Source organism: Lactuca saligna, chromosome 9 (assembly GCF_052625555.1).
Source record: "Lactuca saligna cultivar CGN05327 chromosome 9, ASM5262555v1, whole genome shotgun sequence".
In the NCBI taxonomy this organism is placed as follows: Eukaryota; Viridiplantae; Streptophyta; class Magnoliopsida; order Asterales; family Asteraceae; genus Lactuca; species Lactuca saligna.
In genome coordinates this window covers 112,865,767-112,887,269 of record NC_136425.1, presented here as the reverse complement: position 1 = coordinate 112,887,269, position 21,503 = coordinate 112,865,767, and the positions used below count along the sequence as shown (strand labels likewise).

General features: G+C 39.3%; 1 protein-coding gene across 1 annotated transcript; it reads right to left on the bottom strand.

Moving 5' to 3' along the window:
* Nucleotides 1-587: 587 nt before the first annotated feature.
* On the bottom strand, nt 588-5,672 carry LOC145014797 (phosphoglycerate mutase-like protein 1). The gene is made up of 10 exons (XM_078973237.1): nt 5,507-5,672; nt 4,227-4,288; nt 4,012-4,119; nt 3,462-3,541; nt 3,126-3,279; nt 2,788-2,862; nt 2,029-2,117; nt 1,785-1,904; nt 1,045-1,089; nt 588-820 (listed from the first exon to the last, which is right to left on the bottom strand). Exons 2-10 carry the CDS (start codon nt 4,284-4,286, stop codon nt 739-741), a joined length of 813 nt encoding a protein of 270 aa, XP_078829363.1. The 5' UTR covers nt 4,287-4,288; nt 5,507-5,672; the 3' UTR covers nt 588-738.
* Nucleotides 5,673-21,503: the final 15,831 nt, after the last annotated feature.

Here is a 21,503-nt window from a genome sequence, read left to right as displayed (position 1 = left end):
TAGGGTTGCATGTGCACCACAGAAGTGATGTAACGCTCAAAACCCATCAGTTTATGTCCTTAAAGTGCTAAAAATAGTCACAAGGGATCATTTAAACCTATATACATAACTTTGTTGGGCAACAGTGACAATAACCCTTAATTTTAATATAATATGTAGTGTTTTTATGTATGCAAGTAAAGTTAGTGGGATGTCTAATAGAATTGAATAGCTTCCTAGATATATTATGGAATCTTCATTTCCCTCATTTTCTAAATGAATTGGCAAGGATATAACTGGACAGCATTTTGCATAACTGCAAAAAGTTATAGCATCTCACACTTTATCAGTCTAGTAATCAAAACTACAACTTTTTCTTCTTCAACAAAAGTGGTCATCTAATGAGGGCATTCATGTATCATTCAACCTGCCATGCTTTGTTAGCTAGTGGAGGTAAAAAGAATAAATCTTTTCCATTAAAAAAAAAGTAATTTCCCTAATATACTCTTGAAATTGCCTTTGTGTTGCAATCATAATGAACTAAAACAGAACCATAATCATGCGTTTTATCAAATACAAAACATTGCTCAAGTCTAACATAATACTGAGTGTATAGACATAGAGGATAATAGTAACAACTTCACTGGACATCATCGTATATCTCTTCTGATTTATCTGTAATCCTTCCTGCCTAGTATCTAATTTTTTTAATTTGCATAAAAAAATGAAATACCAAATGCAGCCGAGGGGAGGCTACTACTAAACAGCATCACTTGGGACATCAGTACCGCTAGGAATTTTGCCAGGAAAGTCTGTTTTTGAAGCATTTGATCCTATCATGCTGCAGAACAGATGATGATTAGTAACACGGTTTTTCAAGATTCAACCATTCTCAAGTCGAAAAGCTTGTCCATGTCCCATCCAACATTTTCCTTAGATTTTAGAGTGCATATATATATATATATATATATATATATATATATATATATATATATATATATATATATATATATATATATATATATATATATATATATATATATATATATATGCTTGCTTACGTACCTTCTATCAATGATGACCATAGAACGAAGCTCACAATTGTTGAAGCTGAGTAAATCAGAATCACAAACAGACTTGGTTAACCTCTTCAAAACATGTATGATGTATCAATCAAGTTACATAAGTTATGGATGGGTGTGGTTGAGACAAATCTAAAAGCTTGTGCTTATCATAAACATATATGTTTTATCAAGGAAAAGTACTCTCACAAGACATAAGTTTTAGTGTAGATTATTGGTAAAAAGGAAGTACTATCAGGCATTTTTTATTCTAGGGACACACTTTCAAAATCAATGTTTAAAAGCGCCTATATATATATATATATATATATATATATATATATATATATATATATATATATAATAAGAGGCCTCAATTTCTATTTTTGTAAATTTGTTCCCCAAAAAAATATACAAGAAACAGCAACATACTATTATTTATTTGTTTATTACAGAGTGTATCCTACTTTGATTTTTCTCTATTCCAAGATTGCATTTTTTGTTAGGGCATTTTACTTACCCAATTATAACATTGTACTTTGAAAAAAAACTTTTTACAGCGGTAAGTATACTTTGAAAAATCCACCTACTTGCTATGTATATTCTGAATGCAATGGAAGAAATGAAAGTAGGATGCTATAATAAACATATCAATGAATGTAGATTCTTGCTTCAAACCTAAAAGGAAAAGAGGTGAATAAAAAATTGTAATTCAAAGGGATAGAAGAATAAAGAAGAACTTACTGTTTAGACATTTCCTTCTTCAATGTGGGATGGCAATCATTTCCATATGCAGCAAGTGTATGAAACAAGAAACCACTATGGGTCACAACTGCAATCTCCTTCTCTTCCCGAGTCAATAACCTGCATAAAATATAAAAACATACATTTTATGTCAAAACATTAAGTTGTGTTTCTTTCTTTTGACTTATTTATCCATACAGACAAAAAAAAAAAAATAATAAGTGTATGATAAGAAAGAAATCACCATTTCATAAACTTCACCCCCCTGGCTGCAACGTCCTCATTCTTTTCTCTTGTATCAGGCGTCCACAAAACATCCCCCTCGTTTTCTATCTGAATAAAACATCAACATGGATGTAATAAATACTCTGCCACTTTTAGCAAGAAACTGCATAACTAGTTCAGAAAGGATGAGATTGTATGCAAAAAAGAGAAACCATTTCTGATTGGAGTAATTTTTATTCCTGTATTTCTTTTTATATAGCATCCCACTGTCGTGTCTATTAAAAGTTAAACTTATTATTATTTTGAAAAATCTACCCAATTAGCATTGTACTTTTAAAAATATTTCTTATTAGGACACTATACTTTGACATTTTTCAAAGTATAATGTTCTGGCTGCTATTTTTTGCATTTAACCCAAACTTTAAGGACTACATGCAAGAAATAACAACCTACATTCCTTTATTTGTGTATCATCCTAATTCCAAACAATTTTATTGCAAAAAAAATAATAACCTTTACTTATTAGGGCACTGTACTTTAAAAGATGTACCAAATCATACTATTGTACTTTGATATTTTTTTATTTTATTTTATTATTATTATTATTATTATTATTATTATTTTTGTATTGGGGCTTTATACTTGGAAAAATCTACCCTGTGATTGCAGTTGCAATGACAATAATGACATTGCTATAATTGGGTAGAACAATGTTTTAGTAAGATTCCAGAATAAGCAAATCAATGGAAGAATGTTAAAAGTGGAGGAAGCTACTTGCCAAAGAAAAATCAATTGCTGGGAACATGGGCTTGTATTCACTTATACTTCTCCTCCTGTCACATGGATGAACACCCTGCATAAAATAATATAATACATTGAAATGAGTTTGTCAATTTATATACCCAATCAAGCTCTCTCATATTTCTCATTTTCTATCATGTAAATGTAAGACATTATAATTGTTTCTTTATGACCGGACTTAATGAGAAGATGTTCAAAGTGTTTTTCTCTTTACATTAATTAATGCAAAAAAGCCACTTAAGAAAATAGGTCGTTTGAACTTTTACATACAGATACATACATACATACATACATGGGTGAAATTTGTTGACGTACCAAATGCTCTCGACAAAGCTCAACAGCAATGAATGGAGGAGAATTTAGACTTGAAATTGCAGGCCGGTTGCTTTTGCCTGTATTTTGTGCCATTAGTGGATTCCCATCAGCAGAACCTTCACCCCCAAAAGCACCAACTGCTGTTTGCATTGTCCTACAACCAAAAAAATCAATCATGGAAATTAGCAGGCAGCATTTCTGGTTTACCAATGAAAAAAATCAATCATCGACATTCTACATTGAAAAATATACTCAGATATAGCTTTGCATTTGGATTTTCCAAACTACAATCGAAGTATAAACTCATACCAATTTGAAATGACTAGGAAAAAGTACCTCAGCAAAGGCGAAACCACAACCAATTCAATACGTTTTGAAAGACCAGATGCACGAACATGCTTCCGAAGATTATCCACCTGTTGTTTCATTTCACATATATATATATATATATATATATATACACACATACATACATACATACATACATATATATGTATGAAAGTTTGAACATGATAGACATTGTGATTTAATCACCTCTTGTTTCACATATATGACTCACATTTCTTGTTTGTTTATTTTTAGTTGGGAAAATTGCAAAATATAAGTGTGTTGCTATTTCGGTGGAGTTAAAAATACAATAACCCATATCTGTAAATAAATTTAAAAAAAAAAAAAAAAAAAAAAAAGAGGGGGGATCCACCTTCTGACTTGATTAAAGGCCATAAAACGATTAACTGATCATTTTAGCATGTTTCATCTTTCTTTCATGTGGATTTGCTTTTGGAAAAGTCGGATTTGTTTTGCTAATTACTAATATTCGAAGAAAATAGCTCCTTTGGAAATAGATGTCAATAAATAAGATTAGAAAAAGAAAAAAGTAGTAAACCTGTTGCCAACCAAGTGGGGTAAGCTGTGCATCAAACAGTTGTTCAGATAGATATGCACTGTGGTCCTTCTCTCCTGCCACATTGTGGATCCCCTGAGCATGCCTCACCTAGTAATTACAATAAAACCACAAAGATGAATAGAAATAACATACCAGATAAACAACACATAGACCAAGGAGGACTGGAGGTTAATAAATAGAAATAAAACACATACCAGATGAATGGTTTTAGACCTATGCAGAGGATATAGACCTTCACTTGCACAAGACGCCATTTCTGCAATACAATAAAATTACTAGGATAACTTTCTTTCACATACTGAAAAGAAAACTCCTTCTATAACATAAAGTAGAGATGGAGCATTTTAAAAATGAGTACATATAACATGCAAAACAACATTGCATAGATCTGCCTTACACAAATTGATAAAAGGAAAATCAGGGTAGGGGTAAATGAACAATGTCTCTTAGTTAATGGATCCAATAAGATATGGTTCTATGAAGTGGTAAAGAAAAACAAGAATATTACTGAAAATTACCTGATGTTAGTGACACTCTCACACTCATTAGAAAAGGGCCCATGCATAATCCAACTAAACCAATTCTTGTGGTTATTACATGACTTTGAGCATCAAATCAAATAGTTACAGACCTCAAGTTAAAACCCTAAAACCTTAAGACATGACTGATTACTTTTATAGTTCTATCATCTACTCTAGCATCCAAGCTTTTTCTGACTCCTTCAGGAAACATTCCCAAAAGGTAGAGTTGCCAAGCTGTAATATAGAATGCAGTTAACAACAACTATTCTTTTATTCACAAATCTCCCCACAATCAACAGCAGCACCTATCTCTTTCCCAATTTCAATTCAATGGTATGGATATTCTTTATAGCACCTCCCAGAAAAATGGAGTTGCAAGTGCAGAGTAGTTATTCATTCTACTGATAAAACTCCACATGACAGAGCATAAAATAGCATTTTAACTAACCAGTCATTAATCAGATCAAATTCAGGCTGAATATACCCACCATATTAAGCATCCATCCAGTTAATTTATATTTTAGACCATTAGGAACAAACATAACGCAAAGCAGAAGACTCTATGCATCTACTAGACTACTACAATCAAAAACCGAAACTTAACAAATCCACCATTGCCAATCAAGAATCTAGTTGCGACCAAAAAAAAAGTATTCAAAGAACGAAAATGTACAAATAACAAAAACATACATACTTACATAGTGAGATCGCAGATTCAAACTGAAACCAATATTTAAATGTGAGCATTTGTCACGGTAAATATACGTAAAAGCATGACAGACCAATAAAAGCAATCAAAGATGAAAAACGAGTAAATTTCAAAAATATTCAGATCAAAAGTTTATACATAACAATCAACGTCAACAACAAAATCTTCAAAAATATACGCACACATACATTTGGAAGCTAATATTGAAAACAATTTATTTACATAAGAGAAGAGTTTAAATTACCAGAAAACAGAGAGGATGAAGAACAGATAAGAAGAAGAAAGGAACGACGCCGAATTGAGGGTGGTACTGGTGGTGGAGAGAGAAGCACGATACCGAGATTGAAGGGAAGAGGCTGTCGCCGTTTGCGATTTAAATTTATAGATTTTACCAATATTAATTTAAAATTAAAATCAAAACTATAATTAAATAACACAGGAGGTGAGGAGGTGGGCGTTATAATTTGGTTCTGCTAGTTGCTGTCGTGCGCCGTGTGCGGACCCGATGAATGGTAACGATGGTAGTACAAGTAAATCAGCGTAACGTCCACCTCTATATTTATTTTAGGTGGTCGACATAGCGTACGCCATTGGTTTGTCACGTGCACCGAGTCCCTTAAAAATAAAAGTAGCTTAACAAAATAAACGTGAGCTGTCGATTTTAAAATCTCGTAAATGTCATGTTGCTTATCAAACACGTCTGTCACAAGCAAAGCACTGCCCGTCAACTGATATGACGTCGTTTGTAACAGGTATATTCTGTTTTTGTCCAATATACCAAATTTCGAGTTCGGTACATTCGGCGTCATGTACAATTTTTTTATACTGCTTTTGTCCAATATACCAATAATTTCGAGTTCGGTACATTCGGCGTCATGTGCAATTTTTTTTATATGATTTAAATATGTTTCCATATATATATATATATATATATATATATATATATATATATATATATATATATATATATATATATATATATATATATATAACTCTCCTTAGGCAATAATACTTCTTTATGATTGATTGAAATTTTTTTTATTTTTTTTTTATTTTCTTTCTCTTTTGTTTGTAGTTTGTGAATTTAAATTATATAATACTTAATTGACAGATCATGGGTCGGTGTTTGTTACGTGTGATATTCCTATGTATATAATTTCTTATTTTTCCGCGTTTCATTCACCGTTCCTCCTCATCGCATGTGACATCTCTATTTTCACGGCTAGAAAAGACCGATTTTGTTTATCGTTATGAAAATCAGAGTACCTCTTTTAATAAAAATGTTGTGGAATATGTTCCCAGTAAAACATGATAAATACGTTATCAAAGCATTTCCAAAGAAAAGTATTTATTCATTTTTAAAACATGTGGGATGTTATCGTTAATACAAAAACATAAGCATAAACAGAACTTACATTCATTATCACTAGTGATTTATATCACCTTAATCTCTCAGTATAATGTGACTTCATAACAACACCTGTGATATAAATAAACTGAGTGGGTCAGGTTGGGAAACCTGGTGAGTACATTGGGTTTTCAACCCACAATAATATAATTATTATGTTTAAACAATTAAGCAATCAACCAAATTACTCATCCCTATTATCTTCTTTATTCTTAAGGATCTACCCTAAGAATCAGTTATTTCTCGTTCATTTATTCCTAAGGATTATCTGTAACAGCCCGGATTCCCAGGTATTAATTATTCTTATATTTTTGGTATTTTGTGAGGAGACTCAGCAAGTTGGAGCTCAAACTCGCCGAGTAGGATCGCGATTTTGACAAGGATTCGCGTCTGGACTCTGCGAGTCCATGGAATGGACTCTGCGAGTCCAAGGAGTGGACTCGGCGAGTCCACGCTGTTTAATGAAACCCTAATTCTCCGGGCTTGGGGCCTATTTAAGGGCACTTATAGCCTCTTAGTGCGACTACCAGTCCCTTGAGAGAACCTAAGAGAGCTAATTGGTTTTGGGAGAGAGGAAGTCACTTTTGGGCCTTTGTATTCTTTGTTTAGCAAGAGGAAGGTGGCAAGAGCATGGAGGAGGTGAGATTACAGCAGACCCAGAGTCCAGAGGCTTCATTTTGAGGTAAGGGTTCGAATCTCCTTCAATTATAGGGTTGATCTTTAGAGTTAGGGTTTTATACCCCCCTTTGGAGAGTGATTATGTGAAGCAAATGGTCCCTCTTCGAGTTTGTGCCTTGGATCTGGACTCAAAGAGGTCCAGAGACCTTAAACATTGGAGCTTTTTGGTTTATTATGGAGTCATTGGACCTAGGTGGTTATTTTTGGAACAAAATATCCTTTTGATGCCTTGTGGGGGTTAAACAAGCATCAAGCTTCGAACTTTACGTGACATTCATGCTTGGGAAGGCTAGATCTAGGGTTTGGGAAAGCAGATCTGACCTCAGAAGGTCAATAAAAGTGTGTGCATGGCATGAACTCGCTGAGTTGTTCTTGGGACTCAGCGAGTAGGGTTGGAGTTTCACGTAATATGTTCAGTGAGTGGACTCGCCGGGTTGGGGGATAACCCAGTGAGTCAGGAAGAGTCAATATGGGGTTGAGTCAAGCCGGAACTCGCCGAGTTGTTCTTGAGACTCGGCGAGTTGAGTCGTGGTTGCCCTGCGATTCAAGCCAGGTGGAAACTCGTCGAGTTAGGGGAGTGCTTGATGTGCCAAGAAAGATCCGAGGGAGTCAGTGAACGAGTTAGACTCGTCGAGTTGCTTTGGTGCACTCGCCGAGTCCGGTCAAAGTTGACCGTTGACCAGAGTTGACCAATGTTGACTTGATAGGGTTAGTCAACTTTAGTTGTAAAAGTGTTAATTAGAGATATATTGTATTATAGGAAGATTATAGTGCGGGGGATCGAGAACGAGTGATTTCAGGGATTTGCGAGTTATCGAGATAAACGAGGTGAGTCTTCTCACTATACTTTACCTTGAGTAGGTAACTAGAGTTATGTGATACAGTGCTTGTATGCTATGTATATGTTATGTGTTGCGCTGCATTATTCTTTGTGATTTATACTGTGCATGTTTACAGAGTTAGAACCTGAGGGTTCACAGAGTTTGGGTGCACGGACCCACAGAGTTATAGCCTCGAGTGGCTAATATGTGTTATATGTGGTATTTTAGGGAACTCGCTAAGCTTTGTGCTTACAGTGTTTGGTGTTATTTGTTTCAGGTACTAGTGACGACCGTGGGAAGGCGCCAGCTTGATCAGTACACACACGGGATTTTATGTTATGAGATCTTGGGATTTTTTTATGACATGAATTGTATTTCAAACATGGGTGTTTTTACGAATATTAAATGAATTATGTTTTTATAAAATGCAAAAATTGTTTTGAAATTTTACGGTGTTACAAGTTGGTATCAGAGCCTTGGTTTGAGGGATTCGGGTACACCTTCGGGAGTATTTGAACTCAAACTGAGGATTTGGAAAATATTTTCAAAAGAGAACCAAAATTTCTAAAAGAAGTAAAAGATTTTTAGAGAAACTTAGAGTAGAAACGTGTGTACGATCAGTCAGCGCCCAAAAAGTGATTTCCCAAAATACCCTTATATTATATGTTTATGAGATTGATATGATGTATTCTTTTGCTATAGTAGGCTAGGTATTCCTATTAGGACTAGAGTGACCTGATTTGTGATGCCTTAGCCTAGGGTGAGGTGAGCTGCTATGAGATGCTTGAGAGTGAATAGGTAGCAACGAGGAGCTTATGAGAGATCTGTTAGAGAGTGATAGAGTACTTGGAAATTGGGATCCGAAGAGGAGGATTTGGGGTGTATACTGAAACGATGTGGACAGTAGTATTGGGCCCATACTACTGAAAGCACCGGGGCGGTGTACAGTTCAAGTAAGAACCTTCGGTATGCCAAGGATCAAGGAGGGAAGAGTTGTCGAGTGTGAGTATGCTCGAATGGATTCTAATTTATCGTATGTTGTATTTCAGAGATAGATCATGGTGAGGACACGTCTTATGCCAGAGAGCAGTGGGGCTAGTGATGAGGAGATCCGTCGGATCATCCACAAGGAGGTGGCTGCGGCCATCAGGGCAGAGATACCAGAGATGTTCGAGTCTATTAAGACCACGCTAATTGAGACTTTCGACGAGCGTTATGCTGCTCTTTCTGAGGCTGCTGTTGCGGCGGCCACTGCAGTTGTTGCTGCTGCAAGGCCGTAGGGTGGTGATGCGTTGCTATTCCGGGAGTTCAGCAACACGAAACCGCCAGAGTTTGACGGGACTCAGGACCCGGTGGCGGCTATGAGGTGGATTTCAGACATAGAGGGGTGTTTCTTCACTTGCTCATCTCCTGAGCATTTGAGAGTTTGGTTCGCGCTGAACCAGCTTCGCTTGGGAGCGAAGGACTGGTGGAAGTTTGTGACAGTGCACTTTTCGCCTGCTGAGCTTGCGGCAGTGACCTGGGAGAGGTTAACTGCCATGTTCCAAGATGAGTACGTTCCCCAGGTGGAGAGGGAGCATTTGGCAAAGGAGTTTCTGACCCTCAAGCAGGGTACTGAGTCTGTTACGGTGATTACCAGGATGTTCCACGAGTGGGCGATGTTCTGCCCTAAGCACGTGTCCACTGAGTAAGCACGCATGAGCTGATATTTGAGTATCTTGAGGCGAGACATTCGGGAGTTCGTGGAGAACTCCTCATACTGGATATTTACCGAGCTTCAGGAAAATTCCCGGAAGAGGGAGATTGAGCTAGAGACTCAGGCCAGGGAGGAGGCGGAGTCTCAGGGGAGGGATCGGCGGCCGACACAGTGCCAGCCGGCAGCCAAGCGAGCCAAGCCCGCTGATCCCAAATCTGGGATCCAGAAGGGCCGCACTTGTGGGAAGTGTGGCAAGGGTCATGATGGAGTATGTAGAGATGGATCTTGCTACAAATGTGGCAAGGAGGGGAATATGGCCAAGGACTGCCCCAAGGGGTTTGCAGTACGTTTTCACTACAACCAGACCGGACACCGTAAGGCGGAGTGTCCGCAGCTGCGGGGATCAGCTCAGGGAGCACCTCAAGGATCTGCCCCTGCCGCCATCAGAGCTACCGAGAGTCGGCAGTGAAGGCCGAGGCGCCAAGAGCACGAGGGAGAGCCTTTCAGTTGATCGCGGAGGAGGTTCGCGCAGCGCCCAATGTCGTGGCTGGTATGTATTCTTTCGTGTATTTATTTTGATGATTGAGATATTATGCTTATATTATGTTATGCGTAGGTACTTTTCTTGTGAATTCTGTACCTGCCTTGGTGTTATTTGACTCGGGTGTGAGTCGGTCTTTTGTATCTTTGGCTTTTAGTCATCATATTAGTGTTAGTCGCGAGGCACTGAGTCGGCCTCGGAGAGTTTCCATAGCTGACAAGAGGGTGATATATGCCATAGAGGTGATCCGCAGGTGCGTATTCGAGATTTTCGGTGTTGAGTTCCCGATTGACTTGGTTCCTATTACGATGGGGGGTGTTTGTTTTATTGTGGGCATGGACTGGTTGAGCAGATTTGGTGCGGTTATCGACTGCGAGCGACAGCTGGTGACCATACGAGACCTAGTGGGGGAGTTCTTACGGATGTAAGGGTTTTGTGGCGTACGTGATGGATATGCGGGTTGACTCCGAGAGGCCGAGGTCAGTGGAGGAGGTTCTGATAGTGCGTGACTTCCCAGATGTCTTTCCAGAGGAGTTGTCGGGTGTGCCTCCCGCGAGGCAAGTGGAGTTCAGTATCGATTTTGTTCCGGGAGCCGCGTCTATTGCCAAGGTGCCTTGTCGCCTTGCACCTTCAGAGATGCAGGAGTTGTCCTCACAACTTCAGGAGTTGTTGGGAAAGGGGTTTATTCGGCCGAGCAGCTCGTCGTGGGGAGCGCCTATCCTTTTTGTTAAGAAGAAGGATGGTTGTCACACCCCGCTAAAGTGGAAACGCAAGGTATGACAGCGATAACGGTTTCAATGCAAAAGATAAAGATACATCACCATAGCAGTATTTAAAAGTTTACAACCCATAGCTTCAAAAGAAACAAAATACAAGTTTTTCAAAATAACATTGTTCAAAATATAGCTTCATAATAGCTTTAACACGATGCAGCATGCTCTATGATGATGAATCTTTACATCCACTTACTAATTACTTCCTGAAAAAGCATGTAAAACGAGCGTCAACTATGAAAATAGTTGGTGAGTATCACAAGTTTATAAAAATCGAGCGTACAATAAGGCTTTTCGTAAATACAAGTACATTGCCTCAATGATAAACAAGTTGATTGCTATTAATGAATACAAGTTTATTGCTATAACGAGAAACGAGTTTGTATGTGTATGAGCAAACAATGAGTCTCAACCAAACCTATGACTGAAGCCCTATCGAGATCTATGCTTATCGTTCCATAGATGAATATGGTATCATGCACTCCAGCGATTCGGGCGAGTGAGGAGTTGTCAATTCCTAATAGCGCTATCCATAACGACCATTGGCTCAAAGAGTTAATGGTTAGAGATAAGGGAAGGGCCTTAGTATGATAAGTTCTCATGTTCCGTGTTGCATAGACATACATAAAGAAACATAGCAATACAATAGCAATCATGTTTGATACAATTCAATTTAAATACAACATGCAAAGAGTAGTTTTTCTGGACATGCTTTTCCACCCCAAAACATAAAAACCGAAAATAAGGGAGTGCGTGAATACTCACGATGTTTTGTGTAGACACAAGCGGTACTTCGGGATGCACCAACGTCTTACTACCGGGATCCTACGACATCAAACACACGCACTAGTGAGTTTCCATGTCGATATCTAATGCTAATATACTAAACTCTACATATAGGGAAATGCCAATTTATGTTTTAGTATTGGATTTTATATCAATTAGTTACACTTTTTCTGAAGTAATGAAATTCTATATATCGGGCGATTAATTACAACCTTGAAATATAAACTTTCCAAATTTTTAAGTCCTTATTACAACATAAATTCACGAAAATAGCATTCGAGGGATAAAAATTCTCAAACTTTTTATTTAACTGTTATTACACAATACTAAGCTTGGAAAATTATAAAAATGGATTTCCAAGCTGTTTAATTATATTTTATGATTTTTGAGCATTTATTTCAATAAAAATTGAAATAAATAGAAAACAGTTTCCAAAATTACCCAAACTTTTTATTTAATTGTTATTATACATAAATAGGCTGGGAAAAATATAAAAGATATTTTTCAGTGGGTATTTCTATTTTTCCTTGCTTTATTCCTTTAAATAGTCATTAATTAAAGAAATAATATTAAACAGTTAAAATAAATCACCATAAATTTTTGTAACATCATTTACAGTATAAATATCCTGGGAAAAAAATCAAAAGTGGTTTTCATAATGTATAAACTGGTTTTGGGTATTTATGTATATTTAAGTGTATTTTAGTGCAATTAACTTTAGAAAATAAGAGAAAAATAGTTTACAGTAGAGAAAAATATTCAAAATTTTCATGTAACCTCCTACTCTATAATATTATATCCTGGTAAATTTTCATGAATTTTGGATAATCAGAACTATTTCTCCCATTTTTAGACCATTATAATTACCAAAAATTGGGAAAAATAGTAAAATATGATGGAAAATCTTGAAATTGTTTTCTGGAGTCACCCATCACAGGTAAGGTATGCGAAAATTGTTAGATACAATTTTCACATCCTATAAAGTGGTTTTGTAATTTATCATGTCCTAAATAAAAGAAAATTAGAAATCATATGAAACAGTAACAAAAATTGCTGAAATTTGGTGAGGGGTCATTTTTCCCATAAGGATCATCCACGAATTTATTTAGGATTTATTGACCTCTGGAAGTATTTTATATGATTTATGCCCTTGGTTTTAGCAATAATTCTAATAAATCAAAGAAATAACAAAAGCTCTTGAAATTTTCCAGATTATCTCATGCATGCAAGGGCTTTCAAAAGGAAAAATGTAAAAAAATGTATTCAGAAGAGAAATGAGGGTAATGATTTCAAACAATTTAAGAAAAGTTGCATGCAATAATACATGAAGTGTAAATGTGGCTGAAGTTCATGAATTTGTGTAGCCCATTCAGTGAGGTTTTAAGCCACGAAATTTCAACCATAATTCACTAGATATGTTAAGTTTCTAAGTTATTTTTCCTCAGATTTATGGTTGGGTTTAAGACCATTGTTTAAGCAAGATATAAATAGTGATCACAGAAAAAGAGCTGTATGCGCAACCTTTTTGTAAAATCTGCTAAAAATCGGATATTTAATATTTTACAGTGAGACCAGTTGGGTTTGAAAGTTAACTCGTGGAACTAACCAATACAAAAAGAATATCATGATTTGGTTAAGAAATGACTGAGTTATGACTGTTCAAAGTCGAACAAAGTAATCTGGCAGATTGCATGTTTGCTTGTGTGCATTATTAGGGTATTTCAACAAGAACATCATGCATGTCTTTGGTAAGGCCCGATTTCTAACACATGCATGGAATGAATGAGCATCCAAGATGTACTAGAAATGGTTTAAATGCTTTTGTTCATGCATGAACACAAAATAAATGGAGAAGAACATGAAATATTAGGTTTTGATGTCACATGATCATATGTGCACCTTTTCCACTCCTTGCATGGGTTTGATCCCGGATTTTCACCATCTCTAACACATGAATTGTGTTATGGTGAGAATCTACAAACCACAAGGGGAGAATAAAGATTTCTAGCCATGGAAAGGCATAGAATCCGAAAAGTAGAGAAGACTAAGAAGAAAAAGAGGTTTAACCATGAAACTATGGAAGAAGATGTTGTTGTTTACCTTGGTTTTGACCTTGAGAGAAGTAAGAACACTTCAAGGGCTTCACAATCTCGAAATTTTGCAGAGAAATGAGAGGATTTTCGTGAGTTTAGAGAGAGGGAAGAAGAGAGTGAAGTGTGTGAAGAGAGTGAAGTGAGAGAGTGAAGAGGGAAGAGGTGGAGTAAGGGTTTAAGCTTAATGATTGTGTTTTGGGGAAGAGAAAGGGCATGGGGAGAGGTGATGGCCGGTTTTTGCATGCATTTTGGCCTCCTCTCTCCTAAATTTTAAACTTTATAAACTTCCCTCCTATATTTTATATAAAAACATTCATTTTTATAAAATGTTTATTAAGCAATTTGATTTATTTAAAAATCTTGTTTTCAACAAATAATTTATGATTAATACTTGTAATTTATATTTCTAGTTCATTGGTATAATCCATAATTTGATTAATAAAATTTGATATTAGGAAGTTTATAGCCAAATTTTATAAAGTTTTTAAGCTTTATAATTTATAACTTTGGATTTTTGGCTCTTTAGGGTTTTTGGAATATTGTTTGATATTCAACAACATGTTGAAGTATAATTAGAATGTTTTAATTTATTTTTAGAGTTTTATACCCTATTTCAATTATAACAAAGCTTGAAGCTTTATTCTAATTATAGTATTGGCATTTCCTATTGTAGCTAAGCAACTTACTAGAATTGTAAGTATCAAGTATATTAGTCCTAGGCCTTAGTTGGATCCTAGTTTATGCAAGATTTTTGACCTAATTTATACTACTAGGTTATGGCATGTTGTGCATGAATGGTTATTATAAAGATGCATGAGTCCAAGAATGACCTGAAATGGCAGTTGTCACAATGGTTCACACCAGATGTGCATTGATTACCGGGAGTTGAAGAAGCTGACGGTCAAGAACCGCTACCTGTTGCCGAGGATCGACGATTTGTTCGATAAGTTACAGGGAGCATCTTGGTTCTCCAAGATTGATTTGAGGTCTGGATACCATTAGGTGAGGGTGCGAGATGAGGACATCCAGAAGACAGCATTTAGGATGCGTTATGGGCATTACGAGTTTGTGGTGATGCCTTTCGGGCTCACCAATGCCCCGGCAGTGTTCATGGATCTCATGAACTGAGTGTGCAGGCCGATGCTGGATGGTATATTCGAGGTCTAGAGAGCAGCATGAGGAGCATTTGAGGAAGATCCTCGGAGTCCTGAGATCGAAGAGGCTTTATGCCAAATTCTCCAAGTGTGATTTCTGGTTGCGAGAGGTTCAGTTCCTGGGACATCTCGTTAACCAGAAAGGGATATTGGTCGATCTGGCCAAAGTTGAGGCAGTGATGAGATGGGAGGTGCCGAGGTTACCCTCCGAGATCAGGAGTTTTCTAGGTTTGGCTGGTTATTATCGGAGATTTATCAAGGATTTCTCTAAGATCGCAGTGCCACTCACCAGATTGACCCAGAAGGGTGTCGCTTTTTCATGGGTCCCCGAGCAGCAGGCCTCTTTTGAGACGCTTTGCCAAAGGTTATGTGAGGCCCCGGTGTTAGCCCTCCCGGAGGGAATGGAGGACTTTGTGGTATACTGTGATGCATCGATCTTGGGGATAGGAGCGGTGCTGATGCAGAGAGGGCATGTGATAGCATACGCATCAAGGTAGCTGAAGCCACATGAGACGAGGTATCCCACCCATGACCTAGAGTTGGGGGCAGTAGTGTTCACCCTCAAAATTTGGCGTCACTATCTGTATGGGGTTTGGTGCACGATATACACGGACCATATGAGCCTGAAATATTTGATGGATCAGCCCAACCTAAATATGAGGCAGAGCAGGTGGTTGGATGTGGTTAAGACTATGATTGTGAGATCCTGTACCATCCGGGCAAGGCTAATGTAGTAGCCGACGCCCTGAGTCGTGGAGCGGAGAGCGCCCCGTTGCGAGGTGTATGTTTGGGTTTGACCGTGATGGCTCCGGTGTTGGACACCATTCGTGGAGCACAGGCTGAGGCCGTGAGGACGGAGAACCAGAAGAAGGAGCGAGTGGTAGGGTTGGTATCGGAGTTCGTTACCGATGGTCGGGGGCTTATGACATTTCAGGGGCGGATTTGGGTGTCGTTTGTGGGAGGGACGCATGCCATTTTGATGGAAGAAGCTCATCGGTCGAAATTCTCGATCCATCCTGGGGCCACTAAGATGTATTTGGATCTGAGGAAGGAGTATTGGTGGCCCTGTATGAAGAAAGATGTTGCGTGGTTTCTTGAGAGGTGCTTAACCTACCATAGGGTTAAGGCCGAGCACCAGAGACCGCATGGTAGGTTGCAGCCGTTGGAGGTTCCCAAATGGAAGTGGGAACAGATTACCATGGATTTTATCACCAAGTTGCCAAGGACTACGAGGGGAGTCAATGCAATTTGGGGGATTGTGGACAGGTTGACGAAGAGTGCCCACTTCCTTTCTATTAGTGAGAGCTCCTCCGCAGAGAGGTTAGCAGAGATGTACGTGAGGGAAGTGGTATCTCGGCATGGGGTGCTGACCTCGATTGTCTCAGACCGAGATGTACGTTTCACTTCCAGATTCTGGAAGAAGTTTCGTGAGGAGCTGGGTACTAGGCTGCATTTTAGTACCTCGTATCACCCCCAGACAGACGGAAAGAGTGAGCGGACAATTCAGACGCTCGAGGACATGCTTCGGGCATGTGTGAGGGATTTCGGGGGGAGTTGGGATACATAGTTGCCATTGGCAGAGTTTTCTTACAACAACAGCCATCGTTCGAGCATTGGTATGCCACCCTTTGAGCTGTTGTATGGGAAGAGGTGTCGGACCCCCATTTGCTGGGGAGAAGTCGGACAGCGTGTTATGGGTAGTACTGAGATCGTACTTTAGACGATAGAGCAGATCCAGCAGGTCAGACAGAGGTTGTTGACCGCTCAGAGTCGTTAGAAGAGTTATGCGGACAGACGCCGGTCCGAGCTTGAGTTTCAGGTCGGCGACTTTGTGCTCCTGAAGGTCTCTCCTTGGAAAGGAGTGATTCGATTTAGGAAGAGGGGCAAGTTGGGGCCCTATTATATTGGTACATTTCGGGTGATCGCGAGGGTAGGTAGGGTAGCCTATCGTTTGGAATTGCTAGCAGATTTGGGGCAGATTCACGACACTTTCCATGTGTCGCAATTGCGGAAGTGTATAGCCGATGAGTCGGTAGTGGTTCCATTAGAGGATATTCAGGTGGATGCGAGCTTGAATTATGCTGAGAGACTAGTGGCGATCAAAGATCGGAAAATCAAAATTCTGAGGAACAAGGAGGTACCCTTGGTTTTGGTTCAGTGGCAGCATCGGAAGGGGTCCGATATGACCTGGGAGCCGGAGCGTGAGATGCGCAAGTAGCATCCGGAGTTATTTGTAGAGCGAGACTTTGAGGGCGAAGTCTAGTTCTAGTGGGGGAGAATTGTAACAGCCCGGATTCCCAGGTATTAATTATTCTTATATTTTTGGTATTTTGTGAGGAGACTCTGCGATTTGGAGCTCAAACTCGCCGAGTAGGATCGCGATTTGGACAAGGATTCGCGTCCGGACTCGGCGAGTCCACGCTGTTTAATGAAACCCTAATTCTCCGGGTTTGGAGCCTATTTAAGGGCACTTATAGCCTCTTAGTGCGACTGCCAGTCCCTTGAGAGAACCTAAGAGAGCTAATTGGTTTTGGGAGAGAGGAAGTCACTTTTGGGCCTTTGTATTCTTTGTTTAGCAAGAGGAAGGTGGCAAGAGCAAGGAGGAGGTCAGATTACAGCAGACCCAGAGTCCATAGGCTTCATTTTGAGGTAAGGGTTCGAATCTCCTTCAATTATAGGGTTGATCTTTAGAGTTAGGGTTTTATACCCCCCTTTGGAGAGTGATTATTTGAAGCAAATGGTCCCTCTTCGAGTTTGTGCCTTGGATCTGGACTCAAAGAGGTCTAGAGACCTTAACCATTGGAGATTTTGGTTTATTATGGAGTCATTGGACCTAGGTGGTTATTTTTGGAACAAAATATCCTTTTGATGCCTTGTGGGGGTTAAACAAGCATCAAGCTTCGAACTTTACGTGACATTCATGCTTGGGAAGGCTAGATCTAGGGTTTGGGAAAGCAGATCTGACCTCAGAAGGTCAATAAAAGTGTGTGCATGGCATGAACTCGCTGAGTTGTTCTTGGGACTTGGCGATTAGGGTTGGGGTTTCATGTAATATGTTCAGTGAGTGGACTCGCCGGGTTGGGGGATAATCCAGTGAGTCAGGAAGAGTCAATATGGGGTTGAGTCAAGCCGGAACTCGCCGAGTTGTTCTTGAGACTCGGCGAGTTGAGTCGTGGTTGCCCTGCGATTCAAGCCAGGTGGAAACTCGTCGAGTTAGGGGAGTGCTTGACGTGCCAAGAAAGATCCGAGGGAGTCAGTGAATGCGTTAGACTCGCCGAGTTGCTTTGGTGCATTCGCCGAGTCCGGTCAAAGTTGACCGTTGACCAGAGTTGACCAATGTTGACTTGATAGGGTTAGTCAACCTTAGTTGTAAGAGTGTTAATTAGAGATATATTGTATTATAGGAAGATTATAGTGCGGGGGATCGAGTATGAGTGATTTCAGGGATTTGCGAGTTATCGAGATACACGAGGTGAGTCTTCTCACTATACTTTACCTTGAGTAGGTAACTAGAGTTATGTGATACAGTGCTTGTATGCTATGTATATGTTATGTGTTGCGCTGCATTATTCTTTGTGATTTATACTGTGCATGTTTACAGAGTTAAAACCTGAGGGTTCACAGAGTTTGGGTGCACGGACCCACAGTGTTATAACCTCGAGTGGCTAATATGTGTTATATGTGGTATTTTGGGGAACTCACTAAGCTTTGTGCTTACAGTGTTTAGTGTTATTTGTTTCAGGTACTAGTGACGACCGTGGGAAGGCGCCAACTTGATCACTACACACACACGAGATTTTATGTTATGAGATCTTGGGATTTTTGTATGACATGAATTGTATTTCAAACATGTGTGTTTTTACGAATATTAAATGAATTATGTTTTTATAAAATGTGAAAAATTGTTTTGAAATTTTACAGTGTTACATCATCTGTAACTTCCGGACTCCCAGGTTATGCTTTAATATTGAGTTTTTGGAGAGAGACTCGGCGAGTAGACGCTCAGACTCGCCGAGTAGGATCGCGGATGGTCGGACTGATTTAATGGCGGACTCGGCGAGTCCATTCGTGGACTCGACGAGTCCACCCTGTTTAATGAAACCCTAATCCCCGGAGTTTGAGACCTATTTAAAGGGGCTTATGGCCACCATTTGCGGCTACCAGACCCCTGAGAGGAACCCTAAGAGATCCAGAGCGTTGGTGAGGAAGAAGAGGTCATTTTTGATCTTTGTATGGGTGTTTTTGCAAAAAGAAGGTGGCCAAGGCAAGAGGGAACTAAAGAGGGCGATATTCTGTGGATTTCAGAGGCTAGGAACTTCATTTTGAAGTATATATTCGATCCTTCTTCAGTTTGGTGTTAATCTTTGAGAGTTAGGGTTTCTAGCCCCTTTAGAGTATCGATTGTGGTGCAATTGGTCCCTTCTTGTGTTGAGACTTTGGATCTGGATCCAAAGTGGTCTAGAGACCATAAATCCTCGATTTTTATGAGTGTCATTAGGAGTTAAGAGCTTGGGATGGCATATTGGGGCCATTTCTTCAAATAGAGCCATTAGGTCTTTGCATGCGCATCAAGATCCAAACTTTACGTGTTTATTTTGCATTAAGGAGGCCAGATCTATGGGTTAGAGGAATGGATCCGACCTCAGGAGGACATTTGAGTTTGAGCATGGCTTGAACTTGCCGAGTCCAAGAACAGACTCGGCGAGTAGGATGGGTTTTCCCCATAAATCACACAGATGGTAACTCGTTGAGTTGGGGATGTGACTCAGTGAGTCGTTTGGGATTTTGAGGACATGAGTTCATGACTGAACTCGCTGAGTCACAATAGTGCACTCGGAGAGTCTGGTTAAAAGGTTGACCGTTGACTTCTGTTGACTTTTAGGATTTGGTCAACTTTAGAGTATTTGAGCCTTAAGAGGGGTAAAATGTTCTTTTACCCTCCTGAGAGTGCTAAGAGAGGGAATGGTATAGCCTGGGGAAATGTGTTGATGCCGAGTGTTTATTTTTGTACGATTAGGCGGAGGCTAGATCCTATTTCATGGAGTCCGAGATTTCCGACGAGGTGAGTCTACTCACTATACGTTATCTAGAGTGATATTATGAGTTGACCGAAAGGTCTTATGTGTTATGTATGAGATTGTGTGACGTATATGAGATTATGTGCTATGTGATGTAAGTATGATATATAATTGTATAGCCCGGACCGGAGGGTCCAACGATTCAGATTGGGCCGAAGGGCCCATCGAGCTATAACCGGACCAGAGGGTCCAACGAGCTACAAGACTGGAGGGTCCCACTGAGACACATCAGCTGGAAGGTCGTACAGTAGCCTCGAGTGGTGTATGTGTTGTATGTGGTATATTAGGGAACTCACTAACCATTTATGCTTACAGTTGTTGTGTTATGTGTTCCAGGTACTAGCGAGGACCGTGGAAAGGCGCCAACATGAACTGTACACACCATGAGGACATTTGATTTGTGATCTTGGGATATGATTGATTTGATAACTATTGTGGAATGCTTTTTGAGAATGTTTTATATTTAAAAAAATTTGGTTGTTGAAAAATGAAAATTTTGTTTGAAAATCTTGTCGTTACAAGTTGGTATCAGAGCCTTGGTTTGAGGGATTCAGATGCACCTTCGGGCGTATTTGAACTCAAACTGAGGGTTTGAGAGATTTTTTTAAAATAAAACAAGTTTTAAAAAGAGAAAAAGGTTAAAAAGAGAAGAGTAGAGCAGTATGAACGGTCAGCCAGCGCCCGAACGGTGAATCCCCCAAATACCCTTACATTATGTGTTATATGATATATTATGTTATGCATGCTAGAGTAGGATATGTATTCACATTAGGACTAGAGTGACCTGATTTGCGATGCCTTAGCCTAGTAGATTATTGCTGCTATGAGATGCCTTGAGAGTGAGTAGGTAGCAATTAGGAGCTCATGAGTGGTCTATCGGAGGGTAGCCAATGCATAGCGAGAGTAGAGTACTTGCGATCCGGGATCCAAGGAGGAGGAATTGGGGTGAATACTGATGCGGTGTGGTCGGGAGTATCGGGCCCGTACTACTGAAGACACCAGATCAGTGAGTAGTCCAAGTAAGAATCCTTTGGATATTGGAGGACGAGTAAGGTTGCGTTATCGAGTGCGAGTATGCTAGATCGAGTCTCTGATATTTTTATGTTGTAATTCAGAGGCATCATGGTTAGGACACGACACACACACCTGGGAGCAGTGGTGTCAGCGATGAGGAGATCCGTCGATTGATTCATGAGGAGGTGGTTGCTACCAT